This window comes from Bufo gargarizans, chromosome 4 (genome assembly GCF_014858855.1).
Source record: "Bufo gargarizans isolate SCDJY-AF-19 chromosome 4, ASM1485885v1, whole genome shotgun sequence".
NCBI lineage: Eukaryota > Metazoa > Chordata > Amphibia > Anura > Bufonidae > Bufo > Bufo gargarizans.
This window is the reverse complement of record NC_058083.1, coordinates 8,211,165-8,223,532: the sequence shown is the minus strand read 5'-3', so window position 1 is coordinate 8,223,532 and position 12,368 is coordinate 8,211,165. Positions and strand designations below refer to the sequence as shown.

General features: G+C 47.6%; 1 protein-coding gene across 2 annotated transcripts in view; it reads left to right on the top strand.

Annotated features, from left to right (window-relative positions):
• The first annotated feature begins 878 nt into the window (after positions 1 to 878).
• LOC122934575 (intron Large complex component GCFC2-like) overlaps positions 879 to 12,368 on the top strand; it is a 39,658-nt gene continuing 28,168 nt past the window's right edge. For both annotated transcript variants that reach the window (XR_006388671.1, XM_044290148.1), the window contains exons 1-6: positions 879 to 1,156; positions 3,166 to 3,273; positions 4,838 to 4,969; positions 7,717 to 7,926; positions 9,558 to 9,658; positions 11,342 to 11,460. Coding sequence is in view for 1 of the 2 variants with exons in the window: in XM_044290148.1 (XP_044146083.1) it covers positions 895 to 1,156; positions 3,166 to 3,273; positions 4,838 to 4,969; positions 7,717 to 7,926; positions 9,558 to 9,658; positions 11,342 to 11,460 (932 nt within the window). In the remaining variant the exon portion in view is untranslated. The remainder of the gene's footprint in view (positions 1,157 to 3,165; positions 3,274 to 4,837; positions 4,970 to 7,716; positions 7,927 to 9,557; positions 9,659 to 11,341; positions 11,461 to 12,368) is intronic.

Below are 12,368 nucleotides of genomic sequence, written 5' to 3'. Positions count from 1 at the left end.
CGTTATCTTCCATTTTAATCGCATTTGAACAGAAAGCGAAACGCTAGTATGAACTCCCCTTTACAATTAATATATTCAGATCAGAAATAACCACAAAACGAACAAAATTGTTGCACAAAATGTTTTTTTTTTTATTGTTAAAGGGGTTGTCTCATCATAGACAATGGGGGCATATCGCTAGGATATGCCCCCATTGTCTTATAGGTGCGGACCAGAACCTATATCGAGAATGGAGCTCCGCAAGGTGATGGCTGGAGGACCCCGGTCCGGCCACCACCAAGCCGGCTCTCCACACAAGTGAATGGGAGCGCACTGCGCATGTGCAGCCACCGCTCTCATTCATTTCTATGGAGCCAACGGAAATAGCCGAGCCAGCGCTCGGCTATTTTCACGGGCCCCATAGAAAATGAATGATGGGCGGCTGCGCATGCGCAGTGCGCCCTCCTTCACTTGCGGGGCTCAGTTCTCGATATAGGGACCCGCACCTATAAGACAATGTAGGCGTATCCTCGCCATATGACCCCATTGTCCATAATGAGACAACCCCTTTAATGTTTGATAGAATTATGTATTTTAGAGAAATATGTACTATAATTCATATTTTATAATAACCAGTTCCAAATCGTAATTTTAAAATTAAATGAAAACCAGTAAAAATTCAACAAGTCCAAAAAATTCTGCATATACTGCAAAAGACATTGAGGAAATATTGCTCCCAATCTCATACTGATAGGTTCCCCTATCTGAATACTAGCAGTGCACCTGAAGCCCTGTTTTCAAGCTATTCATAAAGTTTTTTTACAAAAAAAAAAAAAAAAGTTCGCGGCCCTTGAATGGTTGAGCCGGACACTTGTCGGCGCATCGCGATGACGTAGAAATTAGGCGACTGCAATTATGTTTCGGAAACCGAATCGAAACCTGCGGGTCCGGAGAGCGTCCTCCAGCGAGAATGAGAACGAGGAGGACCATGGGAAAGTGGAGCGGCCGAAGAGAGCGGGCGGCCGGGGGCTGACGTGTGCGACGAAGAAGAGGGCGGAGGCGGCGGCGGCCAGCGATGAGCGGCAGTCAGAGGGAGAGGAGGATGCGGCCAGTGCTGATCCGTCCTCCCAGACTGCAGGCCTCCACAGCGCTCTCAGCTTCAGCGCGGAAAAGGAAGGTGAGCGCTTCCTGCCGTATCTATGGCAACCTTAAAGGGACACGACACTGTGAGAGACACCTTTGGAAAGCCAGTGGAGGCTGTGTATCCCTTTCCTGAGCTCCGCACCAGGGCTCCTTTATTACTCCTCTTCCATTGTGGGAGGTTCCATGTCTGCCTGTGGGGTCGCTCTCTAAGGCCTGTTTCACGCTTGCGTTGTTTCTGTTTCCGTTCAGGATGTCTTCTGTTTTGGCAGCATTCCGTTTTGTGTGCGGTCAAAAAACGTTTTTTTTTTTAGTAGCCTTGAAAACCGGATTTGTCACCCACTGACTTTCAATGTATTTAGTGACCGATCAGTTTTTTTTTTTCCATTTTGATTTTACACAATTGCGTCCTAACGGAACGGATGCGTCCTGATGTGCAAAATCAAAACGGATCAGTTTATTTCCGGTATTGATGTCCTCTGTCGGATTTGAATACCGGAATTAACAACGCCTTAGTGGGGTCTGTCGAGAGGGCTGCAGCTCTTGCACATCATCCGCAGTAGTGGTGCTGGCTTGTGATGGCCGCTGGCTCAGTTACATAGGTAGTCATGGCGACACATCACATGACTGATTTTCAACCCTTTATATATAGGAGAGCAACAACCTTCTCCAAAACTCCTGCAGCATTTACCTTGGAGGCGTTTTTTTTTTTGTGATGATGACCTATCCTCAGGATCTGTGAGGGTCCGACACCTGAGACCCCCGCCGATCAGCTGTTTGAAGAGAAAGCAGCTCTTGTACAAGCTCTGCCTTCTCTGCTCTGTGCTTGTGAGCGGTGTAATTACAGGTATGGCCTCCCCATTCACTTCTATGGGACGGATCCGTCCTGTTCATGCCCATAGAAGTTGTTGTTACAGCTGCTCACCGCTGCGATGGAAGAGAAGGCAGCGCTTGTAGGAGCTGATCGTCTAGGGGGGCCGGGAGTCAGCCCCTTCAGTTTTGACAAAAAAAAATGCTGAAAAGGTTTAATAAAAACTATTTAAAAAACGATCTATAGCCCAAAATGAGTAGAATGCAATAGTTAAAAACAAACAAAAAAAATAATAAAATGCTCGCCCCCCCCCCCCCAAGGACATTATAGACCGCTTACATAGCGCTGTAGCAAAACTATAAATGGTACCTTTTGTGTTCTAAAGGTCAACAGAGGCAAAATCGCTGTTTTATTCTTATGTAAATGAGGGTTCGCAAGTGCCCAGGGGCGGCATTTGGGCTGTAGGTGCCCAGGGGCGGCGTTTGGGCTGTAGGTAGGTGCCCAGGCCGGTCTGCCTTCTTAGATAACTCCTCCCAGCCTTTTGCTTGGCCCGCCCTGTAAGCCCCTTGCGTCATCCACTGTACTGGACGAGTGCGCAGTTCACCGCCGGCAGTGCGCATGGATGATGCAAGAGGCTGGGAGGAGTTATCTAAGAAGGCAGACCGGCCTGGGCCCTTAGAGCCCTCATTTACATAAGAATAAAACAGCGATTTTGCCTCTGTTGACCTTCAGAACAACACAACAAAGGTACCATTTGACTCGTGTATGGTTCTGCTACAGCGCTATGTAAGCGGTCTATAATGTCCAATTGTGGGGACAGACTCCCTTTTTAAAGGTTTTTTTTCCGAGATTTTAATACTGATGACCTCTCCTCAGGATCCGATCGGTGGGGGTCCTACCACTGGGTAATAGTTATCCTCTATCCTGTGGGTAATTACTGGAATACCCCTTAAGGAAGCCACTTGGACCATCACATGGGACATTTAAATTTGTTTTAGGGGCCGGATAGAAAACACTCCTTACCATTATCTGCCACTGTCATGCTTGTTGTTGCGTTGTGGCCCTGAGGTAGATGAGGCATCTACTATGCCTCCCTTCATACAGAGGTGGTAGATGTGTCCAGTTCCCTCAGACTCTGGGTGCAGGAGAACATCTGATGTGTGGTGGCCAGGAAGGCTGCGAGGCTCCTCACAGAGCAGTAACCTCCTCAGCCCTCGTGTCCTTGGTAATTACAGGTGAAGATGGTCACTTTAAGATCAAGAAGCCGACAGTAAATGCCATCATATTCAAAGTACAGAAGAAGACAGAAAATGCTGAGCAAGATACCAAGCCTCAGGAAAAAGGTGGGTAAAGTCTGAACATGGACCAAAAATAATAGATCCCGAAACTGAGGGGAGGAAAAAATGGCAGAATAGAATCCTTAAGGGCCCTTTCACACTTGCGTTGTCCGGATCCGGCGTGTACTCCACTTGCCGGAATTACACGCCGGATCCGGAAAAACGCAAGTGAACTGAAGGCATTTGAAGACGGATCCGTCTTCAAAATGCGTTCAGTGTTACTATGGCAGCCAGGACGCTATTAAAGTTCTGGTTGCCATAGTAGTAGTGGGGAGCGGGGGAGCGGTATACTTACAGTCCGTGTGGCTCCCGGGGCGCTCCAGAATGACGTCAGAGCGCCCCGTGCGCATGGATGACGTGTCATGCGATCACATGATCCATGCGCTTGGGGCGCCCTGACGGCACTCTGGAGCGCCCCGGGAGCCGCACGGATGGTAAGTATGCTGCTCCCCACTACACTTAACCATGGCTGCCAGGACTTGAGCGTCCCGGCAGCCATGGTAACCACTCTAAAAAAGCTAAACGTCGGATCCGGCAATGCGCCGAAACGACGTTTAGCTTAAGGCCGGATCCGGATCAATGCCTTTCAATGGGCATTAATTCCGGATCCGGCCTTGCGGCAAGTGTTCAGGATTTTTGGCCGGAGCAAAAAGCGCAGCATGCTGCGGTATTTTCTCCGGCCAAAAAACGTTCCGTTCCGGAACTGAAGACATCCTGATGCATCCTGAACGGATTTCTCTCCATTCAGAATGCATTAGGATAATCCTGATCAGGATTCTTCCGGCATAGAGCCCCGACGACGGAACTCTATGCCGGAAGAAAAGAACGCAGGTGTGAAAGAGCCCTAAGGGGGTTGTGTCACTTCAGTAAGTTGCATTTATCATGTAGAGAAAGTTACTAATGTACTGTGATTCTCCATATTGCCTCCTTTGCTGGCTGGATTCATTTTTCCATCACATTATACACAGTTTGTTTCCATGGTGACGACCACCCTGCAATCCATCAATAGTGGTCGTGCTTGCACACTACAGGAAAAAGCACCAGCCCATGTGCGCGCCCACAGTCTCGGCCACCAGAGAGGCCAACGCCTTTTCCTATAGTGAACAAGCACGACCACCACTGATGGATTGCAGGGTGGTCGTCGCCATGGAAACAAACAGTGTATAATGTGATGGAAAAATGAATCGGCCAGCAAAGGAAGTAATATGTATAATCACAATACATTAGTTAGTGCCTTGTATTAACTTTCTCTACATGATAAATGCCATTTGCTGAAGTGACACAACCCCTTTGTCACCTGGCCTGCTGGATGAAGTGCCAGTCCTATGTAAAGGCCTGCCCCTCTACGTCACTTTGGCGCTTCCTCTGCCAGAGCAGAGGACTTTGAGACAGACGTGGAAAATGCCGGTCTTAGGAAATGTCGCCCGTATTGCGTAGTGCAGGACTTTCCGACTCTCCGGTTACTGCAGTATGGCTGTCCATTAGACATCGGATGGTCAGGATTTTGACTGTAGATTTCACGTTGAAAAGCTGAGGATTAGTGAAGTGAGATGTAACTATTACAATTTAGGACCGGATGTCAGTTCAGAGTCCGAAGAGAGCGAGCGCGGAAAGGTGGATGTTCCCGAGAAGGAAGAGTATTCCAGTCCTGCGGGCAGCAGTCCAACGTCTTCTCCGCCATCGGCAGGTCACCTGCGACATGGTCAGTGGAGCCTTTTCCAAATGTATTTCTAGAGTGCTGTTTCTTCAGTACAGAGCCCTCTTCCCCCATATACACACACTTGTAGTGGGAGACCCGTATACCCCTCCTGGGAGGGGCCACTATGTAGATATGTACACGTCCTTTACTTCACATGACTACAGAGGGAGTCATACACCGCTATACCGCACGGCAGCATTCAGAGCGCTGTAAGATGATACTGGGGCACTTACCTATGGGATGCACTGGGGTCTAGTGACTGCCGTTTGGTTGACTATCTTCATAATTTTTATAGGTTTAAAGGGGTTGCCCAAGTTCTAGATACTGAAGACCTATCATGGGGATGCTCAACCTGCGGCCCTCCAGCTGTTGTAAAACTACAACTCCCACAATGCCCTGCTGTAGGCTGTTCAGGCATGCTGGGAGTTGAAGTTTTTCAACAGCTGGAGGGACGCAGGTTGGGCACCCTGACCTATCAGATGAATGGGATCTGAGCTGCAGTACCCTTACATGGCCACTGCACAGTGGATGGAGCTGTGGTTCTGTGTCCTTCCAGTATCTGCAGAACAGCTGATTATTTGGGGTGTCAGGTGTTGGCACCCCCCCCCCCCCCCCCTCTTTCCTTATGATAAGGCCTAAATATCCAGGACCTGGGCAAACCCTTTAAGTGGAGATAGCAGAGTGCAACCACCTCTCATTTATTTTTTTATCAGATATTTTTTATTGTAAAGAGTTATACAATGTTCATGAGCAGAGCATACAGTACAAACATTGCACCATCGCCCAATTTTCTAGTAGAAAAGTACACAATAGAGAAAAATGTAATAACAATATCCCCCATAACATTAATTGAGATCAGCAGCAAGCGTGACATATCATATAGGTATAGTATAATATAAAATAGAATGTGCGACAATGCATACATTCCAATTATGAACACGCAAATGCCCTACCCAGTCTAAGACCGGCCTACAATATTCCAGCAGCTAGAATGTAGGGATAGCCACTGACTACTCCCACCAGATTTGTCTATCCAGGGTCCCCAAATGGATTCAAATTTCGAAAGACAACCTCGTTTCAAGTATGTCCCCCTCTCTAGCCGTATGATCACATTCATTCTGGCCACAAATTCCGCAAAACTAGGAGGAGATGGCTGAATCCATTTAGCAGCAATGGTTTTCCTGGCCTGATATAAGATCCTATTTATGCCTATCTTAATGGGAGGCTGTAAGGAGTCAGAGTCGAATTACCCCAGTATACACATCCTAGCATCTAGCATGTACGTAGCACTGTATATTTTATTAATCAAAGATAGTATCTTCGACCAATATTTATGTAGCGCGCTACAGCTCCAGATCATGTGCAACAGTCCAGCTTCATCTACATTCTGGACAAGAGGAATCGGGCCGAGACCCTATTTTCTTCAGAAAGAGTGGCGATCTGTATACTCTATGCAGAAGAAAGATCTGAGACAATCTCGCCGTCTCACTAAGTGACAAAGCCGGAGTTAGCGCCAACACCTCCTCCCATTGAGCATCTGAGATGGGGCCTACATCTTTTTCCCAATTGCTGCTGATCGTTAATGGATATTTTTTCAGATTCTCCTCCTGCATTGCCCAATATGCCCTAGAGATCGCCCCGCTAGAGGGTCCCGCCACCGCCAGCATACACAACACCTGGTGGGAAGCAAATATCAAGGGCCCACCTTTGGTCTGTGTGGTTATGGCATGCCGAAGCTGTAGGTACTTATAGAATTGCCTGGACTCCAGCTCAAATTCTGTACTGAGTTGTTCATACTGCTTCAGGATACCCCGAGTATAAATCTGACCTACGCTCCACAGCCCTTTACGCTCCCAACCCTTAAAACCAGACAGCCCAAATAACTCCACCAGATTAGGATTGTTCCCGATCGGTGATAAGTCGAGCAAGTCCGCTACATTTAAAACCTCCCGAGATTTAGCCCATACTGTGCGCATTAGATGTCAGGGGAGAGAAGGATCAGGTGAACTAAATTATTTCTACCAATCCTTTTGTTCTCCCAGGAGATAGGTCGCCACCAAAAGGGTCTTCTTTCATCATTGACAACACATACATGCTCTGTGGAACCAGCCACGTACGTGTATTGGGAAGTCGGGAGAGACGGCTGTAGACTGAATGATCATTCGGCCGTCAGCTATCGAGTCCGTATGGCCAGCCTTAGATGCTGCGGTCTTATGGATCCGATGAATTTGGTGACTGGGTTTAGAGTCTGAGCGGAGTGTCGGCTGTATACTACTGCTGACACTTGGCGCGGGCACAGAAGCTTACATCACAACACAGAAGTATGGCAGTGCATGAATGGGTTAATCCTACGCTGCTCCAACAACTGTGCTCAGTGGTGCCCTGACTTGCTGCAGACGGTGACATGCCATACTGGCATTTGACTACTCCAACCAAGGCACTGGCCTCGGGCAGCTTGTGACCGGTCAGCCCAGTGATTCGCTGCAGTGGACATGTGCCCGTGAGGCAAGTCATTCCTCTCAGCATGGAAACTTAGACTGGCAGGGGCCTCCGGACAACCCCCTTTAAACCATTATTCACGTGAAACTAGAAGACGCGTTTAATTTCTACCTAATCTGCCAGTGTCGGTCATCTGCATGCGTCAGACGCTGACGAAGTCACTAGCCGTATGGCCATATTTCGAGATGAAACAGACAGAGATGTAAATCAGGACTTGTGACCAATTCTTACTGAATTTTTGTTCAGCACAGATGACATCCCGGACGCTAAGCAGATCCGAGCGGCTCGCACACGGAGGAAATTGGCCCGCACTCAGGGAGATTACATATCACTAGATGCCTCTCACGAACGGTCAGATTCCAGCCAATCGGAAAGCGACGATGAGCTTGACGATCATGAGAAGAGGATTCAATTCGCCCCAGGGATGAAAAACATAAAAGAGCAGATGGCTGAGGAAATTGGTAACTTAAAGTGGATTTTTTTATTATAATCTAACTAATTATATACAATCATTAACTACTAAAAAGTGCCTTAGATGTATTCACTTACTGGTGTGACAGATGGTTACCTCATAATATACACACAGAGATGCCGCATGCTAATGAGCTGATTTGAGTCCAGCGTGATGTCAGTGAGTCCAGCGTTTTTTTATTTTTTGTTTTTTTTTATTTTTATTCTGAGATCTAGCCACTCCCCTGCCCACCTGCTGCTGATTCAAATGGAAAATAACTGTCAATCAGCAGCAGGTAGGCGGGGAGAGTCAGGAGCTCATGAATATTCATGACTCATCATTATTAGCTGGATCTTTTTAATACAAGATGTTGGCAGATTGACTGGGTCAATTAAAGAAAGTGACCCAGCATTTTGCTAAGAGAATCAGTCACTTATTTATGTTGCCCTTAGTTAGGACACCATAAAACTGGTGACAGGTTCCCTTTAATTTGTTCCAATGAAAACAGATTTTCAATCCCTACAAATGATTTCTCATATTGATGGCCCATCCTCAGGATGGGTCATTATAAAATTGGTGGGTGGGGGGGGGGTCTGAGTCCTGACACCCCCGCTGATCAGTTGTTTGACAAAGCCGTGGCGCTGCAGCCTCCTTTCGGCTCTCCAGACACAGCGCCAGCTATATGATAGTGGCTGTGCGTGGTATCGCAGCTCGGCCCCATTCACTTAAATGGGAATGAACTGGGGCCTAGGCCACATGACCTATCAACGTGACCTGACATGGCCTACGAAAAGGCCTAAATGCTCACATAGTGCCGCAACCTCTTCATACGGCTGATCGTGGGGGTCCCAGGAGTCAGACCACCACTGATCTCATACTGATGACCAATCCTGAGGATAGGGCATCATTATGCAAATCCTGAAATGCCCCTTTAAAATGTAAAAATGTTATTATAAAAAAGGACGTGGGTACCTTAGGCCCCTTTCACATGCGCAGGTACAGTGCGTGACGTGAACGCATAGCACCCGCACTGAATCTGGACCCATTCATTTCAATGGGTCTGTGTACATGAGCGTATATTATTTTTTTTTTTCCACGCATCAGTTCTGCGTTGTGTGAGAATCGCAGCATGTTCTATATTCTGCATTTTTCACGCAGCCCTGGCCCCATAGAAGTGAATGGGGCTTCAGTGAAAAACACATTGCATCCGCAAGCAAGTGTGTTTTTCACTGATGGTTGCTACGAGATGTTGTAAACCTTCAGTTTTTTATCACACGCGTGAAAAACAAAAGCGCATTGCACCCGCGCGGAAAAAAACTGAACTGAATGCAATTGAAGACAAAACTGACTGAACTTGCTTGCAAAATGGTGCGAGTTTGACTGAACGCATCCAAAGCAAATCCGCATCGCTCGTGTGAAAGAGGCCTGCGAGGCAGACTGAGGAGCCGCTATGAGCCCCTATTCGGGAGGCAGCCCAGACCATCCCCTTTCTGCCTCATGTCAGTTTATGCTGCAGGTTTTCTCTGTGGATTTCATCCCTTGCGATTCATGGGGCGAGGTCCGTGATACATCTGCACTCTTTGCTGTGGCTGTACCCTTACTCCACGATCAGCGCGATAACTGAAGTACATTTTGTTGTAGCCTCCAGTAGCGGGTCAGACGGTGGTGATGAAGAAGAAATGGACGACATTCAGGACAAGTGGGAGGAGCTTCAGATAAGAAAGGCGATCAAGTGTCCTCAGGTCTGTATTATTTCTGACGACGTAAACGTGTGAACTTTATAGAGAGCTGCAGCCATTTATGAAATGTATTACAATAGGCAGCATGTAATACTGTGGCTGCTGCAGGGAAAACGCACGGCTGTCTTTTTATTTATTTATTTTTTCCCGTGAATTGGACCCGCACACATTTTACTCCACTGCCCTTTAGCAAAGCTGGTCTGTGGCCATGCTATCGGCACAGTCCTTACTCCATGCAGACTTTTTCCAAAAGATGTGGTGGGGACTGAAATTATAATTTTTCACATGCATTGTGTCACGGCTGTGTCATGGTCTTGTGGTAGTGGACCGTAACACTTTTGCCGTGCATGCTTGTTGCTGGTGGCAATGTGTAGTTTGTAGCATGTTTTGACACTTTCCCTTTAAGTCTGGTTCCCTTCCCATTTCTGGTGTGTATGGGGTTAAGGTGTGAGCAAGGTAGAGCTGGGTGTGGCCTCTTGGCTCCTTGCAGACGAGCGTTCCTCCTGCAGCGAGTCCGCATCACAGCACCCGGCCTGACCTCCCAGCACTGACGGGATTCACATAGCATTATATTGATTTATGATGCTATGTAACCCTTACAGTTATGGAATGTATTGGATAACACTTGCCACCTGGATAACAAGCTCTGGGACACATAGCACTTACCTGCTGCAGCAACGGGAAGAAAGATGCTCACTGCCTATACTTGTGGTTCACCCCTCTTTGAAACCATGGAGCCCACTTCCGCAGGCTGGTGGTAAACGCTGTTCCCCCTCCGAGGAACACAGAAGCCCCCTCACCGGAGGCACAACACCCAGGGTAACGCCTTGCATACATGCCAGATATTAAAAAAACAACTGACTAGACATGTAACAAAAAAAACAAGACAAGACACCACACCCTGAACATAAACCCACACACAGGTAAGGTAGGGGAACAAGAAGGATAGAATGGGAAGGCAAACTATGTTCAACAAGGTGGCCCTCAAGCTGGACAGATGGAAAAGTCCAGGATGGCAGCATAACTCCAGCTCCACCAGAAACTGAAGTCCACTCTGACCTCAGGCTCCAAGCACCAGTACTATAAGAGGCAAGAGGCCACACCCAGCCCCACCTTTCTCACACCTTAACCCCATACACACCAGAAATGGGAAGGGAACCAGACTTAAAGGGAAAGTGTCAAAACATGCTACAAACTACACGTTGCCACCAGCAACAAGCATGCAAGGCAAAAGTGTCACGGTCCACTACAACCAGACCATGACGCATTGCCAGCGGAATTGTTGCAAATTCTGTCTGAGGTTAGCTGCAGTAATCCAATAGTAAGGCTAGTTTCACCCTAGTGATAAGAGGTCCAGCAGTCACCTGATCAAGGGGGGGGATCATGTAGGAGAGGCTTTGCGGGTGGAGGGAAAACCTCCATTCAGGATAAAATTTGCGTTTTGAAATTTTTATATGGAGTTTCCCTTTAGTGGTTGTCATGTATCTAACTCTGCCCCTGATCCAACCAGAATTACAATACTTTGCTATGTTAGAGACATACATTACACTATCTACCATGATAACAGATTTTGTGGTTGTATCTCAATCGTCTGTGTATGTTTGGCCGCTTCTATTGAGCCTTGTCTCCATGTCGTTAGCGCCCACTGTTGTTCATAATAAAAAAAATTAATTCTTTGTCCAATAGACTATGGACAACGACTTGTTACACGGACACAGACCCACTCGTAAAAAAAAATTTGTTGCACCAAAGTTTTCTTCACCACCAGTGACTGTGGAAGATATTCGAAAAAGGTTGACGGCAAGGTAATTGTTTCCAACTGGTTTTCTGTTTGTGCGGGCTCTCTCTTAAAGGGGTGTTCCAGGATTTTAGTATCAATGGCCTATCCTTAGAATAGGCCTTCTATATGTGATTAGTAGAGGTCTGACACCCAGCCCCACCTTTGATCAGCTGTCCCCGAATAGCTCTGCTGTTGGACGTTGGTGCCAAACTACACGGCACGGTTCACTATGTAGTGCGCATTGCTGTTTACTGCAGGGCTGTGTAGTTCCAACTTCTACTGGACAGTGGGTGTGCGGGGTGTCAGACCCTTCAGATTGGATATTAATGGCCTGTCCCGAGGATAGCCCATCAGTATTGATAGTCTGAAATACCTAGCTAAAGGGGTTGTACCAGGTTAGAAACTGGCAGGGTCCCAGCAGTCAGACCCCCATCAGCATATCTCTGGCAGTCTTATAGAGAATGAATGGAACGGCAACAGTCATGTGCAACCTGCCGCTCCATTCATACAGGGATATGAGACCCCCATTTTTGGGACTGGTGGGGGGGATCCAGTGGTCAGACTCCCCTCCCTTCAGATCTAGTCCGCCAAACAACTAGGTGATTGAGTGAGGGATTGATACTAGGGATCGACCGATTATCGGTTTTACCAATATTATCGGCCGATATTGAGGATTTTTTAAGTTATCGGTATCTGCATCTATTTTGCTGATATGCCGATAACGAATCGGGAACAAGGATCGCGCTGCTGTCAGCGAAATCCGTGTTCCCTCAGCAGCAGCACAGGGGAGAAGGAATCAGTGTCTCCCTCCCCCTGTGCTGCTGCTGCCACTGCCACTGCCACCAATGAGAGGAGTAGAGAGGGGAGGGGCTGTGGCCACTGCGCCACCAATGATGTTGACTCACTCATTCGCTCAAATTCAACAGGAGGCGG